Below are 24,845 nucleotides of genomic sequence, written 5' to 3' on the forward strand. Positions count from 1 at the left end.
ATATCTACTAGATTTTCTCTCCACAATATTGAAGTAACTACATATGCATTCAACAAAATGAGTATGGGATGCAGCCAACTGTTCAAAAGAATAAAAGGATCATGACTGCCATAGTGAATAGCTTTTTTTGCAGTTTGCACAATCAGTGTTATCCAAGTCAGAGTTAAAAGAGAAAATAGAATTGTAAAAACTCACATACAGTATGAGCCAAAAATATGTCTAGTATATTGAATTTTTTTTTTTTCAATTGTAACAAAAAAACCTGATATAAAAAAACTGTCCTTATGGCTAAAGTTCACAGCCTGACTGTAAAGGCCGCTTTACACACAACGACGAAGAGATGTCGTTGGGGTCACGGAATTCGTGATGCACATCCGGCCTCGTTAGCGATGTCATTGCATGTGACACGTACCATCAACCGCTAATGATCAAAAATACTCACCACATAGTTGATCGTTGACACATCATTCATTTTCCAAATATCGTTGATGTTTTGGGACGCAGGTTGTTCGGCGTTCCTGAGGCAGCACACACCGCTATATGTGACAACCCAGGAACGACGAACAACTGCGTTCCTGCAGCCTCTGGCAGCGAGGTGGGAGTGTCCTTCATGCGGCTGCTCTCCGCCCCTCCGCTTCTATTGGTGGCCTTCTGTGTGACGTCGCTGTGACACCGCACGAACCGCCCCCTTAGAAAAGAGGTTGTTCGCCGGCCACAGCAACGTTGTTAGGAAGGTAAGTATGTGTGACACGTACTAGCGATTTGTCCGTGATGCACAAATGACGAGACGGGTGCGATATCGCAGCGTGTAAAGCGCCCTTAAGTCTTCTGATAACAATTAACAGACTCGTGCCTATGCTGACCTTCTGGGTCTGGATGGGAATTGAGACTGTAACAGTTTAAATGGTCATAAATATCTAGCTTTCTTGTAAGACAGTATAAACAAAGAAAACAATATATAATATATTTAAAAAAACAAACAAAGGATTTTCTACATTTAGGGATAGTTTATTTCAAATACATTATGTACAAATTCTAACAATGATATTGGTAACATAGGATACTATTTACATTTACAAATATCTTTACAAAATCATCTTTACACTTGTTTCCTTTAATTTTATAAACTTTACGGGTGGAACAGAATTTTCTTTCTCTCTAACATATATAAATAAATATGTGGTGACTGTGATTTTCGCAATGCTTTCCAACATAGAATATAATTTCTATATTCAAACAGATGCAGACACAGCAAAGGTCAGTGTACTGGAGAACGTGCTTAATGGTAAGTGATTTTATGTAGATATTTTCAGGAAATGCTCAACGTGTTCCAATGAATCACACCTAGAACTGAAGACTTACATATAAACATGCACTACATGTAAAACACACAATAACTAGCATCTGCATGTATACATTTACTTAAAGGAAATGGTAATATTAATATGTGTATTGATTTATTCACATCAAGGTATTCTCAACAGAGCTTATACTTTATGCATAAAGTTATATCGATTCTCCCACCATGGTGAAATTAAATTACTATAGAATATGAATAAACAGTGTACAGATGGCTTGGATGTGGCTGCTGGAAGAAAATGTACAATTTTTCATTATTGATTCATAAATGTGTAAACTTGTTGTACAGGACAAGTTACTGAAACTAGATACTAATTTGGCACATTAATTTAACATAAATACGAGTATAACGGGGTCATGTATCAAGAAATACAAAACTGACTATGGTCACTTTCATCTGATACTGCATATGTGAAATATAACCCTCACAACTGAACAATAAGGCCATGTGCACACGTTGCATATTTGGTGAGTTTTTTATCTCATTATTTGCAAGCCAAAACCAGGAGTGGAACAAGTAGGGGAAAAGTATACTAGAAACAGGTGCACTACGTCTCCATTTTTCACTCACTCCTGGTTTTGGCTTACAAATACTAAAGTAACGTGTGCATGTGCCCTAACAGCCCTCACCCAGTTTTGGTCACAACTTCATTTTTGAAAAACAAAATTTGGTGGAGTACATCTTGAAAATTAGTCACTTTTGTGTAACTGGAAGGTATTGCTTCTTTTTTGCTAAAAAGAAGAAATGTTAATTTGACAATAAAATCCTGAACACTATTTTTAATTGCATTTACGGAGATAACTTACCAAAAAGAACATAAAATTCAAAACACATCATAGAAAACAAAACAGCCCTATTTACTAACACCACAATACAAAATGAATGCACTAAAGGAAGCAGCAGGTCTCCGGAATAAAGGTGGAGACAGCAAAGATGCACAATACTCACATTATTACCATTCTTGGAGTTGGTAGTTGTTTAATATTAAAGGGGTTATCCACTGCTCAGACAACCTCTTCTCAATCACAGTCTTTGTCCCATTTACAATAAAAACACAGCACTGGCTTCACTGTCCCTGCTTTTGGACGTATAAAATAGCAAGAAGTAGAGTATGGCAGCTCTGACTTCCTCTCAATGTTTGTCCGAAGGCAGGGAAAGGGGAGCCAGAGCTGATTGAGCACAGGGTTTCTAGGACCCAACAATGTCATGTGAGAACTAGGGCTGAAACTGCTAGAATTACGCTGACACTAGAGGTGAGTATAAGTGTTTTTTTTTTAATTGAGGCAAATCCTCTAATTGAGAAGGTATTATCTGAGTAGTGGACAACCCTTTTAACACTAAGCGACCAACTCCTCCCATGAATGGTTTGCATATGAATGATTGTTTCATCAGTACCTTTATCATGGTTGCCTGCTGCTTCCTTCAGTGCTTGAATTTTGTCTCTTAGCATTGGTAAATATGACTGCCTGTTTTCTCTGACATTTATGTTGATGACGAGGTGTGTGACTATAATAGGTTCAGTGGTTGCAATTGCACCAAAGCCCTGCTGCCTAAGGGACCCAAAAAGACCCTTTCATCTACATAGAAAGGACTATTCCTATTAAAGACTTGCAATAATTGGAAGCCCTGTTGGAGCATATACATTGGGGCTCATGAGCTTTAAGCTCCATGAATGATGATAACTGCCAGAAGTTCTATTAATACATGATCCCCTTTGTGTGAAACAGACAGATGATTCCCTATATTTGGCTTAAGGGACATACTATGGCTCCCATCAGTGAATTCCATGCCCTGTCACCTGCTTTGTACAAATAATTATTTGCCTTTAATCAATACCCACTTTTTAAAATGATCCTTTGACAAAATGATGATCACAAAGTGTCCTCTTGCTGGAGCACACAGAGACCAGCTATGACACATGGTGAAATCTTACAGTATGTCTTCAACTTCCCTGCAGCTCCACCAGATAACATGGTGTACAACATGGTGCCCAATCAAATTAAAGAGTTGTCTACAGAATGCAGAACAAGGATGGCTTTTAGGAGCAAGAAAACATTTTTATCCACTCTAGCCAAGAATTGAGTATCCTGAATAGACAACTCACCTCTATTAACTATCTAAAACAAAATTGGATTTTTTTTTTACTTAATTAAACAACCCCTTTAAGGACATATTAAATAGTGATTTATCAATAGGATTTTATACATTTTACCTGCCAAGGACATATTCTGATTCTACATACAACAAATGCTGTTACTTGGGAGCTTAACTCTATTAAGGAAAGAAATACTCTATTGTGTTGTTATGTCTATTACAAAATACTGTATAATATGCCAACAGCTTAACTCTTCTATATTTTATAAAATGATCCGTATTTAAGAAAAATAAAAAAAAATACAAATTCATTATATGTAGATGAGTTTAGCATGTTGCTTGATATAATTGCATAGATAAAACACAATTGTTTTTGGCTTGAATTTATCGGCATTGATTTGAATGCATTATCGTTGCTTTAAGTGTATATATTATGCATTATCCTATAAATCATGTAACTTTCATGCAATATGAAAAAATAAGAATTATGTAAATGTAGAAAAAAACATGTGTTTGCGTTTGTCCTTATGTAGTGTGGGTCAATATATGTAGATAGGTTTTATGTATATTTGCATTTTTTGATGTGTAATTTGTGTGTGCATGTATTGAATATTTCTATATGTTGGTTGTTTTGGGTGTATGATTGGGAGAAAATAATGGTTCTCTCCTGTTTTGTCTCTTTGTGTTTAGGGGTATATTTTTGGTTTCTTTGCATTTTTTTGTACATTTCAGAGGATAGAGTTTTTTTTAGATTGGGTGTACAATTGTGATTGCTATTTGTATGTGTGTGCTTTGGTCTGTAGTATTTTTTATTTGCTTGGCATTTGCATGTTTGTATTTCAAGGGAAACCTTTACACAGTATCAGTATTATTAAGCATTTCAATTACACATTATTGAAATACTACTAACATTGGCATTCACATCTCAAATATATTGTCTGTGTTTTAATTCATGCATTATTGTAGTCACTGAAATGTTAAACAACGAACCCTCGCTAAGTTAAAAAAACGTTTGACATACCAATAAGAATACTACATTAATGCTTCGATTCATGGTTGTACTTTTATAGTTTTTATAATTCACTATTAATATTGTGAAATTGTCATAAATGCCATATATTATAAACCTACCGAATGCACTAACATGAGCATTATTTTATAATGATCAACACAATGTACATTTCAAGTAAAAGAAACAAATAAAGCTGGTTTGAAATAATTTTTAAGCTGATCCATATAAATAGTCGTAATGATGAGATATACTGTAATAGACTTCAAGCTATTAAGAATATTTTTCTATATTTATTTAAAATAGTATCCAAATTTGGCTTAAATTTTAATATGGATAAAAAATATAACCACTGGAAGACATTGTCTTCAAACCAGAAGACGAAAACAAGAAAATAGAATTAAATAAATGTAATAAATTATATCTAAATTTTTAGTATGACTGCCAATGACAATATCAAAGCTGCTGAATATCAGGATATCACAAGAATTTAAGCAACATACTGTATATACACATGAACATTTTATGGCTGAATGAAACTATAAATTGCTTATAAGTTAATTTTATTCTATTTATCAATATTGTAAATTAGAAGTAAAGTCTTGGCTTTGGCACCGTAGTGTAAAATGGTAGCTATACATGGCTGAACACTATTTACTATTATACAGATGTTGTCCATCAGATCTGCATTCTTTTTTGCCAAGTATATTATTTCCATATCTTATTGCTTCTACTTTTTCCACTGGCCTCATCCTGTTCCGTAATAATTATTTAAGTATCTATATTAGGCAGTATTTACAATATATAATATTCACAGAACCATTGACTACAAGGAATAAATGATACACATAAAAACAGACGTGCCATATAAAGCACTTTCCAATCTATGTGAAATACAATAAAACAACACAAGAGCTGAAATCTATCCTTCAATATATGCTACACAATGCATACTGGGACATGAAAAGAAGACACACTGAATAACCAAGACAGGTCGAAGCAGACATAACTTCCTGTTATTATCAAACTGAACGAGCTCCATGGAAAATTCTACATTGTCCTTCCAAGTTTATGTTGGTTATCATGCAAAGTTCCGTCATATAATTCTGGATACAAAACTTCAAAATTTTTCTGGAGATGGTTTGTAATGATGAGAATGGTGCTGCTTCATATGGGGCCCTGAAAAACAAAATTTAAATTATGAGAATTCAGACTTGATTGAAACTGAGTAAATCAAAATTAAACTGCTAGAGTATAGACATGAAGGATCTGCATGGCGACTGATTGCCAATAACCCCCTTTACCCCTAAGAATGGTATTCACCTTCCTGACCAGGCCAGTTTTTGCAATTCTGACCAGTGTCACTTTGTCAGGTTATAACTCTAGAATGCTTCAATGGATCCCAGTGATTGTGAAATTGTTTTTTGTGACATATTGTACTTCATGGTAGTGGTAAATTTAAGATGATATTGTTTGCATTTATTTATTAATATATTGGAACGTTAGCAAAAATGTTTACAAATTTTGCAATTTCAAAACTTTTAATTTTGATGACATTAAATCTGAGAGTTATGTCAAACAAAATAATTAGTAAATCATATTTCCCACATGTCTACTTTACATCAGTGCAATTTTTAAAATATAATTTTTTGTTAGGAGGTTAGAAGGGTTCAAAGTTTATCAGCAATTTCTCATTTTTAACAAAAGTAACAAGAGAACGTGCACCATAAAGTTTGTTCTGCTATTTTCTCTGAGTATGCCGATACCCCACATGTGGTGGAAATCTACCTGTTGGGCCGCACAGCAGGGCTTGGAAGGGAAGGAGCGCAATTTGATGTTTTGAATGCAAAATTAGCTGGAATAGTTAGTAGACTCCATGTCATGTTTAGAGAGTCCCTGAGGTGCCTAAACAGTGAAGCTCCCCCACAAGTGGCCCTATTTTTTTAAACTAAACCCCTCAAAGAATGTATCTAGATGTTTAGTGAGCACCTTGAAATCCCAGGTGCTCCACAGAATTTTATAACATTGAGCCATGAAAATATTAAAAAAAAAAATACAAACGTATTATTTCAACAAGGTAGATTTTGTTTTACAAGGGTAACAGGAGAAAATATATCGTGCAATTTCTCCTGAGTACGCCATTACCTTACACATGGTGGAAATCTGCTGTTTGGGCAGACAGCAGGGCTCAGAAGGGAAGAAGCGCCATTTGACTTTGGAATGCAAAATTAGCTGGAATCATTAGCGGGCATCAAATTGTGTTTGGAGAGTCCTTAATGTGGCTTAACAGTGGAGCTCCCCCACAAGATACCCCATTTTGGAAACTAAACCGCTCAGGGAATATATCTGCTGGTTGATGAGCACCTTGAACCCCCAGGTGCTTCACAGAATCTTTTAACTTTGAGCCATAAAAATGAAAAAATATGTTTACCACAAACTTGTTACTTCAACCAGATAGTTGTTTTTTCACAAGGATAACAAATAAAATGTATTGTGCAATGTTTCCTGAAATCGTTAGTGGATGCCAAGTCATGTTTGGAGAGTCCCTGAGATGCCTAAATAGCAGAGTTCCCCCACAAATGACCCAATTTTGGAAACTAGACCCCTCAAGGAATTTATTTAGATGTTTAGTGAACATTTTCAACCCCCAGATGCTTCACAGAATTTAGCAACGTTGAGCTGTGAAAATAAAAAAATATTTTTTTTACCACAAACTTGATACTTCAGCCAGATAGATATTTGCACAAGGGCAACAGGAGAAAATAAACTATACAATTTATTTTGCAATTTCTCCTGAGTATGCTGATACCTCACATGTGGTGGAAAACTACTGTTTGGGTGCACATCACGGCTCAGAAGGGAAGGAGCGTCATTTGACTTTTTGAATGCAAAATTAGCTATAATATTTTGCGGACGTAATGTCGTGTTTGGAGAGCCTCTGATGTCCTTAAACAGTGGCGTTCCCCCACAAGTGACCCCATTTTGAAATCTAGACCCCTCAGGGAAAATATTTAGCTGTTTAGCCAGCACCTTGAAACCTTAGGTGCTTCATAAAATTTTTTAACATTAAGCCGTGAAAATGTAAAAATACATTTTTAACCACAAAAATGCTGCTTTAACCCCAAGTTTTTCATTTTCCCAAGGGTAATAAAATAAAATGCAAAATGGATCAATAAATATATTGTGCAATTTTCCTGATTACGCTGATACGCCCTTTGTGGTCAAAAACTACTTTTGAGGACATGTGCAAAGAGAAGAAGGAAAGAAGTGCCATATTTGAGTTCGCATTTAGTTGGAATGGTTTATAGATGCCATGTCATATTGGCAAAGCTCCTGATGGGACTAAACAATAGAGCTTCCCCTCAAGTGACCCCATTTTGGAAACTATACACCTCAAGAAATTTTTCTAGATGTTTGGTGAGCACCTTGAACCCCCAGGTGCTTCAAAAAATCTTATAAAGTTGAGCGTGAAAATTAAAAAATACATTTATAAGCACAAAAATGTTGCTTTAACCTTACATTTTTCAAATTCACAAGGGTAACAGGTGATAATAAACCATATAATTTGTTGTGTAATTTCTCCTGTGTTTGCCAAAAACTACTTTTGAGGCACACTGCAAAGTGAGAAAGGGAAGAAGCACCATAATTGAGTTCAGATTTAATTGGAATGGTTTGCAGGTGTCATGTCACAATGGCAGAGCCCCTGAGGTTCCAGAAAAGCAGAGACCCCCCACAAGTGACATCATTTTACAAACTGCACCACTAAATGAATTCATCCAGCAGTGCAGTGAGAGTAATGAGATCATATGTGTCACAAATGTTATACTATAGGACAGAGAAGAAAAAAATAATTACATTTTTACCACTAAAATATTGTTTTAACCCCAGACTTTACATTTTCACAAGGAAGATAGCTAAAAATGAGCCATAATGTGTTAAACAATTTATCCTGAACATGGCAATTCCCAATATATAAGTGTGCAGTACTGTTTTGCCGCACCGCAGGGCACAGGAGAGAAGGAGAGCCATTTGATTTCTGGAGCACAGATTTTCCTAGAATAGTTTGTGGACTTCATTTGCAGAGCCTGTAAGTGCCCAGCCAACAGAAACCCTCTGAAGTCACCAAATTTTAGAAATTGCGCTACTGTGGGAATTCATCTAAGGGTGTAGTGATGATTTAATCTCTGAAAAAACATCCACTGTTTTAAATGCAGTGAATGTTGCAGAATTAAAAAATGCAAATAAGCCCTGTTGTTCCCATTACATTGTAGGGCCTATGCATTGGGCCCATCTCGTGCTTCTGTAAACTTGCACCTTGTAAATTAGGCCAGCTTTCCTCACTATAACAATGTCCAACATGTGGACGCTAACTGTGGTTTAGGCACATTATTGTGGTGCTCAGAAGCTAAGCCATTTTTCCAGAGCCTTTGTGTTACCAGTAACGTGGAAGCTCCCTTTATTCCCATTAACAGATGACATACCTGAGTGGGGACTTGTATTTTTGTTGGTTTATTTGCATGCTATTTGGTGGCAATTTGGGTACAGAACATTTTGGATCACTTCATATTTATCCTGTGCTCTATTTTAAGTACTAACATCAGGGTTTCCATCTATGTCTCCAAATTATGTGATTTAGGTGAAACCTCCGTCTCCATTCACTAAGGAAGCAGCAGAGTTGCTCCTGACTTCGTTTGTCCTCTGTTCCGTCGAGTCAATCTTTTCAAAGGTGAACAAAACTGTTGTTGTGCACGTATAAAAAAATGTATAAAAAATAGACAGTGCCGCATCATAGGTCAGAAGTTAGGTCAAAGTGACCCCCTCTGCCTGATTACAGTGAATTTTCTGTTGGGAATTATGTCGGAATCTATTTTTCAGAGATTTACACGTAATCCCAGGTGTAAGTGCTCAGCGTATAGCACAGGATAAATATGAGCAGCGCCACACTGCAATCTTTGGGAAACAGAATGAACAAATTAACAGCAGTTGAAAACTTGCTTTCTTTAATCATTTTTACACCGTTCATCATGTGCTATAAATGATTAGGTGTCATTATTCCTCTGGTCAGTACGATTACAGTGATACCAGGTTTATATAGTTTTTTTTTAGGTTTTTTAACCCCGTTAAAAAATATTTTTGTAAAAAAAATATTTTTGCATCACTGAACTTTGACGGCGATAGTTTGTCTTATTTTTCAACCAACAGAGTCATGTGAGGGCTTGTTTTTACAGGATAAGTTACAGTTGTCATTGGTACCATTTTGTGCCACATAATATTTTTTGATCGCTCTCTATTCCACTTTTGTGAGGCAGAAACATGGAGAAACAGCAATTCAGGAATAGGTTTTTTACACCATTCACTTTGCTGTAAAAGCAATAAGACAGCTTTATTCTGCATGTAATTATGGTTACAGCGATACCACATATACTTTTTTTATGTTTTGCCACTTTTGCACAATAAAAACTATTTTATAAAAAAAATAGTTTCTGTATTGCTATATTCTGAGAGGTATAACTTCTTTTTATTTTTTGCTGATCTAGCCATATGGCAGCTTGTTTTTTGCAGCACAAGATGACATTTTCTGTGGTACTATTTCTATTTAAATATAACTTTTGATTGCACTTTATTCTACTTTTTTATCAGCTGTGTGATAAACAGACAGTTTTTTTCTTGTTCACTGAAGGGGTTAACTAGTGTGACAGTTTCATAGATTGGGTTGTTATGGACTCGGCAATACCAAATATCTGTACTTTTTTTTTTACATAAATTTAGTAACTGGAAAAAAAATCTGTTCTTTATTTTCAGGGGTTTTTTTATTTTTACAGATTTTTTTTACTTTTTTTTCAAATTGTTTTACTTAGTCCATTTATGGGACACTAATTTTCACTTGTCAGATCATTGATCTAATCCACTGCAATGCTGAATCAATGCAGTGGATTATATCTGTTAGTGCTGCACTCGCAGTACTGACACTTCACCTCACACAGCATGCATCTAAGATGGTGTGAAAAACTCGCCTTAGCAAGGTGACCCAAGCACCGCTCCTGACACTGAAAGGTGGGTCACAGCTGGACACCGTGCATTTACCTGTGTGAACAGCACCCTATGCACGCCACTGGTGTGCAATTTTATCATTTAGCATCACCCTCTCCGTGATTGGTAGCATGTGAGTGATTGCTCCACCTTGCAGCTGTGAAGCCTCCATCATTATTGAGGGGTTTGGCTTCATTCTGTCATTGCATTAGATTATTTGGCCTGGGCTGACTGGATCAGTTGCACTTTTGTTGCTGTAAGAACATCATCCGTAGACCGAGCAGCAATTGCTGGGGTGCAGTGTCAGAACTCTCACAATTGTCATGACATACTGCATACATCATGTGTCATTAAGACAACCATGATGTGCCCTGTATGTCCAATGTCGGTAAGGGGTTATTATCTTAAACACATAAAATTACCATAGATGTAAAAAACATGAGAACAATAGTAATTTCAAGCAATCTAAAAAGGAAGTCAGAGCTGTGGCTATCCACTCACTTTCTATTGATGTTTGATAGGCCTGAAGGCAGGGAGAGTGAAGCAGGCACTGATTGGGAACAGGGGTTGCATTATGTAATAACGTCACTTGAGCCTGGGAAAGCGAGTGCTGATACCACTGCAACAGCACCGACAGCAGAGGTCAGTGTAAGTGTTTTCATTGTAAAGGGGGCAAACATGATGATTGAGAAAGGGTTGTCTAAATAGTGGGCAACCACTTTAACTTATTTGCAAGGTTCCCCTCAGTATATTACTCTACTACAAATTTGTAACTGCTAAGAAAAAAAATTATTATATACAAGTATCATAGTTCAAAAGACAGAGACATGATAAAATAAGGTTTAATAAAAAGTTTATCATTTTATTTTCAAATGAGATAAGACAAATAATATAATTGAATATAACCAAATGGGTCATTTCGTAAACATAAGCTATTACGTTCCTGGAGATGCATATTGGTCAGATTTCTTTCAAAGCAAATCCGGCTACAAAATTTGTTGAAAACTCCCATAGGTTAATATCCATATGTCCAAACAAAGAGCCTCATAACTTACTCCTTTCCTGAAGAAGCGGTCTTGTACCGCGAAACAGCCGTCGGAGGTTCCCTTCTGGTCTGGCTCCCCTGAACCACCTTTGATTTAAGTAAGCGTCATACTCTGGCTTAACTTTATGTGTTGGATAGGGCTAATGGGACTTGTGTTACCATTTTATGGAACTTATTATAGGACTTACAGCCGTGTTCATCCCTAATTTAGTTTTATATCACAAGCCTTGTATTATGCTTTACCTATATCATTTATAATTGGGGTTTTAACATCTCATTGCAATAATTGTACTGTAATTGAAATTGTGGTTTGCGGGACCTTTGTGTATGTCCCCTATCTTATGCTTCAATGTCCTTTCTACTTTTTTACAATTAATAATAAATTCATTCTAATTGCACGTAATAGCTCTTTTTTTCTTTGTCTATTTAATATCCATATGTGCGGCATGTCATTTACATGGCTGGTATTGTATTCTGCTATAGATTTTTAATTTGAAATATCATGACTCATACAGAGATATTCTAGTATGAATGTTATAAAGTGTACCTATGGTTTATGTGAATATGAAACCTTTTTTTCTGCTCTAAGAGACAATAATTTGTGTGTATGAGCTGTGTATTTGTATAGCTTGAAACAGAACCTCCTCAGCTTTCATGATACAGTAAACTATTTGTCCCAACGATCAATGGGGGTCTTAGCACTCAGAGAACAACTTATGTAAGCTTGTAAGTAAAGATGAGTGAATCCGTGGAAGTTTGCTTTGGCGGGTTTAGATAAAGTTCGGTTTGGGATACAGACATGACCTGAACCCGAATGGAAGTCACTAATTGAGCATTTCGAATTTCTGCCCACATGCAGCCAAGCATAAACAGATTATTTCTGGAGGGGTGTGGGGGGGGGTTCCATTTTTTTGTTTGGTGCACACTACATATGATCATGCTGTTGTTACCCCCAGTACAAGCAATTCAAACACTTCAAGCAGCTCGCACTGGGCTGAGCACCGAGCAAGGGGTTGGACTAGATGACCCAGGAGGTCCATTCCAACTCTAATATTCTATGATTCTATGATTCTATAATTCATACCTGAGCACAGCAATGCTTGTGTGAGTGGTTTGCATACTTAAAGCACCCAAACTCTGTTTTTTCAGTAACGTTTGTGTTCGGTACGAACACCAAACATCGAACCTCGGATTCACTCATCTCTACTTATGAGGTATTTTTAAAAAGAAACTAAACATTCATTTTTAAAAAATAATTTTGTCCAGCATGTCCAGAATGGCAAGTTATGAACCTTTGCAAGTTAGGGAAAAAAAATCATTGCATAAAAAAAGAAAAAATTACAGGAGACTTCCAAACCCCTGCCTGCCTTGATATCCATCTCCATTGATAGCCGAACACACTCAGAGTACAGATGATGTGAAAGAGTCAGTAACTGTTTAATCCCTTGAGTATTGTGCTTATCAGAACAATTTACTGCAGGAACTTACTACTAACTTACTACTTTTCCAAATGAGAATGCTTTGACATCAGGGTAGTTAAAGGCAGGCAAATGCACAGGGGAAAGACAGGAGTATAGAAGCCATTTACATGCTATTTTTTTATAGAAAAGAAAAAAAATCCCCTAATAAAGTTATTTGCAAAGTTTCATAACTTTCCAATCTATACAAAATTATTTAGAAGAAAAATGAAAGTTTAATTACACATTAAACACATGTCACATTAATGGTTGGTGCCCTGGTTTTGGAGACATAACCACAGTGATAGGCAAACCAAATTGTAGAGTTTGGGGAGCCTGAACACAGACTTCTCAGGGAAATCTGTATTATTGTTCAGGTTCAGCTACCCAGATGCAGATTTTCTGAGACCAAATACTCAATGGGCACACATATCCTTTGTCGGTAGTCGACCATTAAGTTCATTGAGTTCACCTCAACTGACAGCTGTGATCTCAGGTGAACGCAGTGATATTACCGCTCACAGTTACTGATCCGTCAGTGTGTCCTTGATGCTGCAGTGATCTGCCACGTTTTCTAATGTGACTGCGCACTACGACCTCAGATGTAGCAGAGCCCATCCATAATGACCACCATAAAAGTGACAGCAACTGACAGCTGATTTTATTCCTTGGCTTCCCACAGACTGGAAAGTTTAAAAAAAATGGTCACATTTCTGGACTATTTTTGCAATCATATTTCCTACGCACTATATTTGTGCACGGCATTACTCATATCCATTCATAATTACACAGTAGAAAGAAATACTCTTTAGAAAAACTTTGAAAATAAAACTTAAAAAAAATTACTTTTCACATGTTAACGGGAAAACAACAAATAACTATTTAAGGAAAAACAAAACTGAATGCCAGTGGAGAGACCTAAATAGGTAAGATTAAAGGTGAATTTGGAATCAATCATTCTTGATTGGTTGCACAATGCGGTCTTTACACTGCAAAGAATGTAAACGTAAGGAAGAATGTAACAACAAACACAGTTTTGGTCATAATTGCCAATTACACCTCGCTTTTTGTGCAGCTGTGTACGATAATGGTGCGTGCACTCATCACTAACCTAATTGTTTTGCGTCCTATAAAGGTTTTGTGTTTTAACATTCCAGAGAGTGAAACTTTGAATTGTTTCTGGAAACCGTCCCTGAATTTTTTTCCTTTGTGATCTTTTTTTTTAATGTTTTAAACAGGAATTCAGTAGTAAAGAACATGTGAAAAACAGGGCACAATCCAATACGTGAAATAAATCATACAGGCCCACGTTGCTGCCAAGATGAATCATGGCTTAGCAAGACACAAATGTTATCAATGTCTATACTGTCATCAACAAAGGGTTGAAAGAGGGTTAAGTCTGCCAAAACCTTGTCGTCTCCCTTAATCATGAATATAATGAACAACAGTGTTGTAGACGTTTGTCTGTGCATAAATGCATAGCTAATGTGAAACGCCAAAATATGGAATTAAAATATGTTCTCTTACAAATCGTTGTAAATATATTGAAAACTCTGAGGCAACCACCCAAAATTGCAATAACCAGTGGTCTTCTGCAGGGGTCATCTCAAAGTTTTTAGACAGTATTAATACTAGGTGGTTGAAATTAAAATATGCCTCTGCAAGTATAGTCTAGATAAGGGGAAGATCTTATGAAAAAGATTATCTTTTGAAAAGGTCATCTAGGGTTATCACAATGTACTGAAGTGAAGTTTTGTTACTAGAATTTGTGCAATGTGTCAAGTTGTAAAGAAAATAGTAAAACACATACACTTAAATACTATATTATTGATGGAAAATAGGAAATTGTTACATTTTTTGTTTGTTGTAACTAAAACCCTGTAGAGTGTAACGGGCTCTCATGGGCAGGATTCTCTCTATTCCTGTTCCAATAGGTGACTTGTATTGTTCATGAGTATTGTACATATTTTTATTATGTATGTACTGTAGAACCAAGCACAGATAAACTTGTATGTATATATCTCTGACTGGAAAAGCCAAAAAAAAGCAGTAGTGTCACGCTAGGTATAGGGAAGTACCAAGCGAGTAGGGAAAGGTAAGGTAAGGGAGCTCCTATGTCTAGGGAAAGGGGAGATGGTGACCCCTGACCAAAACTACAACTGGTCTCCAAGGTCCCTCACCACCCTAGATAGATTCTGCACCTATGCATCGAGCCGGACACTTGACCCTAGGTATCTTTACTGCTAGACCCTAAACGGGGAATGGGTGGAATGAGCTCTTCGTCAATCCCACTAAACGCTAAAGGAAGACACCATAGGGACACACTGGGGGAAAAGCATGAACTACTTATCCACAGATGACACAGGAAGGAGTTCAGCAAACTTCAGAAACAATACTACAGATGAGAGCAAGCCACCTGCTTGCAACGAGAGCTAGAATGAACTGACGAATATCACAGGCACCAGTCCAGGGAAGAAGGGAGTATTTTTAACCACAAAAAGATCAGCAGCTGGGTGGAAAGTGAGTTCCTGCTGGGTCCAAAAGGGGGAGAGATGTAAATCCAGCAGGAAAACTACCTATTACAATGAATACAAAGAGAACAATAAAAAGTCATGGAGCATTTTGTGCAGCCAAACACTGTGACCTTCTATAGCCAGAAACCACAGACTGTCTGTCACCTGTGACACACCCGTGACAATAGTACTAGTAGACCGTCTATTATACATTGAAAACATCTGTTAAAGACAGGCCCATTCATTGAAAAGACAAGAGAACCATGTAATTTTACTCACAATCACATGATCCGAAAAAAGAGATTTGTTAAAAATTTAAAACTGTCCAATGAAATCATATTAAAGAAAATTAAGTTATTATTATTATTATTATTATTTATTATTATAGCGCCATTTATTCCATGGCGCTTTACAAGTGAAAGGGTATACGTACAACAATCATTAACAGTACATAACAGACTGGTACAGGAGGAGAGAGGACCCTGCCCGCGAGGGCTCACAGTCTACAGGGAATGGGTGATGGTACGATAGGTGAGGACAGAGCTGGTTGCGCAGTGGTCTACTGGACTGAGGGCTATTGTAGGTTGTAGGCTTGTTGGAAGAGATGGGTCTTGAGGTTCCTCTTGAAGCTTTCCACGGTAGGGGAGAGTCTGATGTGCGGAGGTAGAGCGTTCCAGAGTAGGGGGGATGCACGGGAGAAATCTTGTACGCGATTGTGGGAAGAGGAGATAAGGGAGGGGCAGAGAAGGAGATCTTGTGAGGATCTGAGATTGCGTGCAGGTAGGTACCGGGAGACTAGGTCACAGATGTAGGGAGGAGACAGGTTGTGCATGGCTTTGTATGTCATGGTTAGTGTTTTGAACTGGAGTCGTTGGGTGATGGGAAGCCAGTGAAGGGATTGGCAGAGTGGCGAGGCTGGGGAGTAGCGAGGGGAAAGGTGGATTAGGCGGGCCGCAGAGTTTAGGATAGATTGGAGGGGTGCAAGAGTGTTGGAAGGGAGGCCAGAGAGCAGGAGGTTGCAGTAGTCGAGGCGGGAGATGATGAGGGCATGCACTAATGTTTTTGCTGATTCTTGGTTAAGGAAAGCACGGATCCAGGAGATGTTTTTGAGTTGTAATCGGCATGAGGTGAAGAGGGCTTGGATGTGTGGCTTGAAGGATAGAGCAGAGTCGAGGGTCACTCCAAGGCAACGAGCTTGTGAGACTGGGGAGAGTAAGCAACCATCGAGTTTGATGGAAAGGCTTGTTGGAGGAGATGAGTGAGGAGGAGGAAAGACAATGAATTCTGTTTTGTCCATGTTAAGTTTTAGGAATCGCGCAGAGAAGAAGGATGATATAGCAGACAGACATTGTGGGATTCTGGTTAGTAGAGAGGTGATGTCAGGTCCAGAGAGGTAGATCTGTGTGTCATCGGCATAGAGATGATACTGGAAGCCATAGGACTCTATGAGCTGTCCCAGGCCGAAGGTGTAGATGGAGAAAAGCAGGGGTCCAAGAACTGAGCCTTGGGGAACACCGACAGATAGGGGGCGAGATGAGGAAGTGGTGTGAGAATGGGAGACGCTGAAAGTTCGGTCGGTGAGGTATGAGGATATCCAAGATAGGGCCAGGTCTGTGATGCCCAGAGATGAGAGAATCTGTAGTAGGAGGGAATGGTCTACTGTGTCGAAGGCAGAGGACAGGTCCAGGAGGAGGAGGATAGAGTAGTGTCGCTTGGTTTTGGCAGTTAGTAGGTCGTTAGTGACTTTAGTTAGGGCAGTTTCAGTGGAATGATGCGGTCGGAAGCCAGATTGTAGCTGGTCAAAGAGAGAGCAGGAGGAGAGGAATGAGGACAGTTCAAGATGGACATGCTGTTCTAGTAGTTTTGAGGCATAGGGGAGAAGGGATATGGGGCGAAAGTTTGACACAGAGGATGGGTCAAGGGAGGGCTTTTTGAGGATGGGTGTAATAGAAGCATGTTTAAAGCATGAGGGGAATACACCAGTTGTTAGTGATAGGTTGAAGAGATGGGTTAGGGCTGGGATGAGGACTGCGGTGATGTTGGGGATGAGGTGCGATGGCAGCGGGTCCAGTGCACAGGTTGTTAGATGTGATCTTGAGAGTAGAGTGGAAAGATTGATTTCTGTCATGGTGGAGAAGCTAGATTTGGAGGAAGAAGGCTGAGTAGCTATGATGAGGGGCTGTGGTGATTGTGGGCCAAAGCTTGCTCTGATGTTGTCAACCTTCTGCTTGAAGAAAGAGGCAAAGTCTTCAGCTGAGAGGAGAGGAGAGGGAGGTGGTGCTGGAGGACGGAGGAGAGAATTAAAAGTGTTAAATAGCTGTTTAGGGTTATGAGAGAGAGAGGATATGAGGGATGAGAAGTAGGTGTGTTTTGCAGCAGTGAGTGTGGACTTGAAGGTAGTGAGGGACTCTTTATATGCAATGAAGTGCTCAGTGGAATGAGACCTCTTCCATCTGCGCTCAGCAATTCTGGAAGCCCGTCTCAGTTCTTTAGTCTGACTGGTGTGCCAGGGTTGCCTGTTGATTGTGCGGGTTTTGGTGTGTGTGAGGGGGGCGGCTGATTCGAGAGCTGCAGAGATTGTAGTGTTGTATAAAGTTGCAGCAGCATCTGCATCGTGTAGAAATGCAATGTCTGTGAGAGGGAGAAGGGACTGAGAAAGGGCGTGACACTATAAGAATTTTTTTTATTTCTCAAATTAATAACTTAAGGGTATGAAAAAAGATTGTTTTAGTTACAATGAGAGATGTCACAATGGCTGCAATGTTTATACTGTAAACAAGATACATAGAGGTTTTTTTATGGATTTGTTCCATTACCTGCCTTATCATACAAAGCATTCTATGCTAGAAACATTGCATCTGAGGTTTAATATGGTGCTTCATGAACAAAACCAAATGGACTCATATGGAGTGTCTATATGTTATAATACAAATCTCAAAGGGATCGGTGTGCCTCAATATGGAGTATTATTACTTGCAAGAAGCCAGGGTATGATGTCATGGGTCTTGCATCAAAGGGCAGACATCTCATATCATTCAACCAACACTAAAAGTCCTGACTGCATCCAGCATAAAAAATCCGCAATAAAAAGATAAAAAAGTAACATAACATACATGAGGTATGGGTCCATATTTTGGCCAAAATATACAAATTTGCAATCCATGTCAAGGGTTCTCATACAGTGAGTCCATACACTAAATTGAAGAAAAAAACACTAGCATCCCGCTAGTGCATTGGTAATCTGACTTGGTGTTTGTAAGGGTAATTTGTCCTGTGAGATTTTTTAAATTTTTGTCCTTTGGGGGCCATTTTTGAATTTAGTGTTGGGACTCATAAGTATAAAGGACTCTTGACGTGAGTTGTGAGCTTCTGTATTTTGGCCAAAATATGAACCAATAATTCATGTAGTTTATACATTATTTCATCATCTTATTATTGCATATTTTTTATACTGATGCAGCCAGGCCCTTTAATTTTTGTTAGCTGAATTAGGGTGTCTGTCTTTGGAGGGTGAACTCATACGGTGCAGGGCATTTTGCCTGATGTAATACTATAGGTGTCATCAATAGGCTGTAAAACAGACCTGTGTAACTGGCCCACTCTGCAAGCCTAATCTATGTGCATTTGTAATACTAGGCAGTCACTCCTTCCATGAATTGGAAAGTTTTGTGAGTGGTTGTTTCCACTATTTTGTATCACTATTTTGCACCTGTGCTGTCCCTGCCTTTATCATATGGGTCCCCTGCATCCTGCCAGTGCATTGATAATCTGAGCCGGTTTTGTTAAGGCTGTTTTTTTTGTGAGATTGTTTATTTAAAATTTTTAGACATATGCATACATACTGTGTATTTATATAAATATATATATATATATATATATATATATATATATATATATATAAATATATATTTTTATATATATATATATATATATATATATATATATACAGTCAGGGCCAGAAATATTTGGACAGTGACACAAGTTTTGTTATTTTAGCTGTTTACAAAAACATGTTCAGAAATACAATTATATATATAATATGGGCTGAAAGTGCACACTCCCAGCTGCAATATGAGAGTTTTCACATCCAAATCGGAGAAAGGGTTTAGGAATCATAGCTCTGTAATGCATAGCCTCCTCTTTTTCAAGGGACCAAAAGTAATTGGACAAGGGACTCTAAGGGCTGCAATTACTCTGAAGGCATCTCCCTCAATAACCTGTAATCAATGAAGTAGTTAAAAGGTCTGGGGTTGATTACAGGTGTGTGGTTTTGCATTTGGAAGCTGTTGCTGTGACCAGACAACATGCGGTCTAAGGAACTCTCAATTGAGGTGAAGCAGAACATCCTGAGGCTGAAAAAAAAGAAAAAATCCATCAGAGAGATAGCAGACATGCTTGGAGTAGCAAAATCAACAGTCGGGTACATTCTGAGAAAAAAGGAATTGACTGGTGAGCTTGGGAACTCAAAAAGGCCTGGGCGTCCACGGATGACAACAGTGGTGGATGATCGCCGCATACTTTCTTTGATGAAGAAGAACCCGTTCACAACATCAACTGAAGTCCAGAACACTCTCAGTGAAGTAGGTGTATCTGTCTCTAAGTCAACACTAAAGAGAAGACTCCATGAAAGTAAATACAAAGGGTTCACATCTAGATGCAAACCATTCATCAATTCCAAAAATAGACAGGCCAGAGTTAAATTTGCTGAAAAACACCTCATGAAGCCAGCTCAGTTCTGGAAAAGTATTCTATGGACAGATGAGACAAAGATCAACCTGTACCAGAATGATGGGAAGAAAAAAGTTTGGAGAAAAAAAGGGAACGGCACATGATCCAAGGCACACCACATCCTCTGTAAAACATGGTGGAGGCAACGTGATGGCATGGGCATGCATGGCTTTCAATGGCACTGGGTCACTTGTGTTTATTGATTACATAACAGCAGACAAGAGTAGCCGGATGAATTCTGAAGTGTACCGGGATATACTTTCAGCCCAGATTCAGCCAAATGTCGCAAAGTTGATCGGACGGCGCTTCATAGTACAGATGGACAATGACCCCAAGCATACAGCCAAAGCTACCCAGGAGTTCATGAGTGCAAAAAAGTGGAACATTCTGCAATGGCCAAGTCAATCACCAGATCTTAACCCAATTGAGCATGCATTTCACTTGCTCAAATCCAGACTTAAGACGGAAAGACCCACAAACAAGCAAGACCTGAAGGCTGCGGCTGTAAAGGCCTGGCAAAGCATTAAGAAGGAGGAAACCCAGCGTTTGGTGATGTCCATGGGTTCCAGACTTAAGGCAGTGATTGCCTCCAAAGGATTCGCAACAAAATATTGAAAATAAAAATATTTTGTTTGGGTTTGGTTTATTTGTCCAATTACTTTTGACCTCCTAAAATGTGGAGTGTTTGTAAAGAAATGTGTACAATTCCTACAATTTCTATCAGATATTTTTGTACAAACCTTCAAATTAAACGTTACAATCTGCACTTGAATTCTGTTGTAGAGGTTTCATTTCAAATCCAATGTGGTGGCATGCAGAGCCCAACTCGCAAAAATTGTGTCACTGTCCAAATATTTCTGGACCTAACTGTATATATATATATATATATATATATATATATACATATACAGTATATATTCATTATCTCATTATTTTATATTCAATTATTAATGATAAAATCACTCTTTGTACTTTCAGACTAAAGAGAAGAGCTACATTTCAGCTTCACATATTGAACATGTGCAATAAGTCTCATTTTGTGTCTAAAAATATCTCACAGGATTAGTAGGATTGCTGGCCCAAGTTTTTTCCCCACCATATAACCATCCCTAATTAATTGCACATTTAGCTTGTTCCAGCTCTACACATGCACATTCAGCATCAGTGACTTTGACCTCCAAGTTATCTATGTAGGCAGCAAGGCTGAGCAGCTGCCAAACCCTTTGTGGAGGGCACTAAATACACACAGGAAAAATCTATCTTGTCTGAAAATTTTTTCACTTAGAAAAATAGTACGGTTACAGAGTGTAATGGATGCTGTTATTAGCTGCTCAAGATGAGTGTGATTTTTACATATACTGATTTCCAAAAATAAATATAGTATTCAGTAAAAATCTAAGTCTTTTTGAAGAAGGTAGACTAAAGGAGAGAAAAAAGGCAACTAAAGGGAACCTGTCACCAAATTTTTAAGTTCGAAAAAAGGTGCATGTTGTCCTCTGATTCCCCCTGTAGACGTCACAAACTACTTTATAAAATCTCCCAGTATGTATGTAGATCCTTGGGTTCAGTCCAATGGGCGTCCTAAGTTGTGGCTCCTGTCCCTCCTTTTGGCGCTGATCAACATCCTTCTCTGATGATTGACTTAGATGAGACCTGCGGCACCATCCACGTAGCCGGGCAAATTCTCACACCTGCCCTGAAACATTACTAGTTCGCGCAGGCTCACTTCTCTCTTCTCTGCTGCAGACCCAAAAACATAGCTGCGCCTGCGTAAATCGGCAAGCTTTTTGAGCAGGTGCAATATTTTGCCCGGCTACGTAAATGACACAGGTGATGTTATCCACATTGCCAGGCAAAATCTTGTGCCTGGACAGAGAAATCAAAAGTTTGCGCAGACTCACGTATTTTTTGGGCTCTGCCTGCAAGAGGGCAGAGTGAGTTGCGCCTGTGTGAGCTGGCAATGTCCCTGTGCAAGCGCAAGATTTTGCTTGGCTATATGGATGGTGCTGTAGGATGGCGATCATCAAAGGAGGATGCAATCAGCGCCAAAAAGAAGGACAGGAGCTGAAAACTAGGATGCCCATCGGACCGGACCCATGGATTTAAATATATTGGCATACCTCAATTAAAAAATCTGTTGTAAAATGCAGGAGATAATGGTGTTAATGCAGTTAGTACTTTGTAATACTTATTACTATTATTGGTTGTAGATTCAATCATCGGTAAATGCTGTTTACCAAAAGAAATGTGGTGGTCAAACATGTTTGTCTATTACTGCTACTGAACAAGACATCAGACATTTTAACATCCAAAGCTATATTTTTCCTTATAGGCAACACCATAAGGCCATGTGCATATGTTGAATATTTGTTGAGTTTTTTAACTCTGAATTTTTAAGCCAAAACCAAGATAGGAACAATGAGTGAGAAATATCACAGAAACACTTGCACCACGTCTGTAGTTTTATTTTTACTCATTCTTGGTTTTGGCCTACAGATAGTGAGGTAAAAAAAATCACCAAATACTCAACATGTTTACATAGCTTAACAATATTTTCAGATAATGTTGACATCAACAGGATCAGCCAAACATTATCCAATCTTTCTGAAGTATTGGATAGGTAAGGAGTGAAATATGGAGGAGATGTGGCTGCAAAGTTGATCTTCTCCTGGACACTGGCATGAAAAAGTTGTCAGGTATTTTACTTGTGATGTGTCTTATCAAATTCTAAAATTTTTGCCAAAAAGCCCCTACCATCTTTGAATTAGCTTTGCATTTTATAACTTGAGGGAGAGGTTATTTTATATTTTCTTATACATTTTGAAAGTCATTAAAAGGGATTGTCCATAATTTTTTTTATCGTAATGGTTGCAGCTGTAGAAAAAAACTGAGCTATACTCAGCCTTCCAAAGTCCAGAAATTCCTCTGTGCTGCTACTATCGTCATTCTTGAAAGACTCAATTGATGAGTCTTTCCTCCTCCTCACTCATCTCCTCCAACAAGCCTTTCCATCAAACTTGATGGTTGCTCACTCTCCCCAGTCTCACAAGCTCGTTGCCTTGGAGTAACCCTCGACTCTGCTCTATCCTTCAAGCCACACATCCAAGCCCTCTTCACCTCATGCAGACTACAAATCAAAAATATCTCCCAGATCCGTGCTTTCCTTAACCAAGAATTAGCAAAAACATTAGTGCATGCCCTCATCATCTCCCACCTTGACTACTGCAACCTCCTGCTCTCTGGCCTCCCTTCCAACACTCTTGCACCCCTCCAATCTATCCTCAACTCTGTGGCCCGCTTAATCTTCCTCTCCCCTTGCTACTCCCCAGCCTCACCACTCTGCAAATCCCTTCACTGGCTTCCCATCACCCAAGGACTCCAGTTCAAAACATTAACCATGACATACAAAGTCATGCACATTCTGTCTCCTCCCTACATCTGTGACCTAGTCTCCTGGTACCTACCTGCACGCAACCTCAGATCCTCACAAGATCTCCTTCTCTACTCCTCTCTTATCTCCTCTTCCCACAATCGTGTACAAGATTTCTCCCGTGCCTCCCCCATACTCTGGAATGCTCTACCTCATCATATCAGACTCTCCCCTACCATGGAAAGCTTCAAGAGGAACCTCAAGACCCACCTCTTCCAGCAAGCCTACAACCTACAATAGCCCTCAGTCAAGTAGACCACTGCGCAACCAGCTCTGTCCTCACCTATTGTACCATCATCCATTCCCTGTAGACTGTGAGCCCTCGCTAGCAGGGTCCTCTCTCCTCCTATACCAGTCTGTTTTGTACTGTTAATGATTGTTGTACGTATACCCTCTTTCAATAATAAATAATAATAATAATAATAATGAAGTGACAACTGCATGTGACCACTGCCAGCAATCACTGGCTCAGCTGCTTATATTCTGTACATCAGCAGAGCCTTGAACCCAGTGATTGACTGCAGAAGTCACATGAGCAGGAGTCCAAACATTATGGCTGTGGCCTGTCAACAAAGACCAAAACAACACTTGAGAATCAGTGCTGAATTTGGGGAGGGTAAGTATATCTGAGTTAGGCTGGATTCACACTTGCGAGTGATTCATGAGTAACTCGCATTGCATCACCCGGCACAGCCTGATACTCTCTGGACATGAGCATCTCAGTTGCAAAGAAATACATGCAGCCGACTCGCTCCTGTCAGGAGAGTGTGCGGTCGTGCCAGGAGATGCGATGCGAGACTCATGCGAGTCACTCGCAAGTGTGACGCCAACCTTAGTTCTTTTCTACAGCTACAATCCTATGGATATTTATTTTTTTATCCTTCATAACTTCTTTAAAGAAATATATTACATATAGTTTATAAATATTCCATCCAAGGCATTTAAAATATGAGAAGATTTTGATTGCTTACGGTGAGGTATAGGGGGAAGTATATCTGGTGTCCTGAAGGTCTTTATTGTTGCTGGGCCTTCACCACCAGTTGTTAGCACTTGAACTTCCAGTCGGTAAAGCATTGAAGGTCTAAGATTGTGGACAGTAAGAACATAATGGTCCTGTGTGTAGAAGGCAACATATATAAGTTTTCTAATTCTTCCAATTGAGTAAGTACAGGGTTGAAA

At 38.6% G+C, this 24,845-nt stretch overlaps 1 protein-coding gene across 2 annotated transcripts in view; it reads right to left on the minus strand.

Annotated features, from left to right (window-relative positions):
- Positions 1–987: 987 nt before the first annotated feature.
- Positions 988–24,845, minus strand: part of ANOS1 (anosmin 1) — a 356,611-nt gene continuing 332,753 nt past the window's right edge. For both annotated transcript variants that reach the window (XM_075335484.1, XM_075335483.1), the window contains 2 exons: positions 24,638–24,779; positions 988–5,642 (listed from right to left, as the gene is read on the minus strand). In XM_075335484.1, coding sequence (XP_075191599.1) covers positions 5,584–5,642; positions 24,638–24,779 — 201 coding nt within the window. In that variant the 3' untranslated portion in view covers positions 988–5,583. The remainder of the gene's footprint in view (positions 5,643–24,637; positions 24,780–24,845) is intronic.

Source organism: Anomaloglossus baeobatrachus, chromosome 2 (genome assembly GCF_048569485.1).
Source record: "Anomaloglossus baeobatrachus isolate aAnoBae1 chromosome 2, aAnoBae1.hap1, whole genome shotgun sequence".
NCBI lineage: Eukaryota > Metazoa > Chordata > Amphibia > Anura > Aromobatidae > Anomaloglossus > Anomaloglossus baeobatrachus.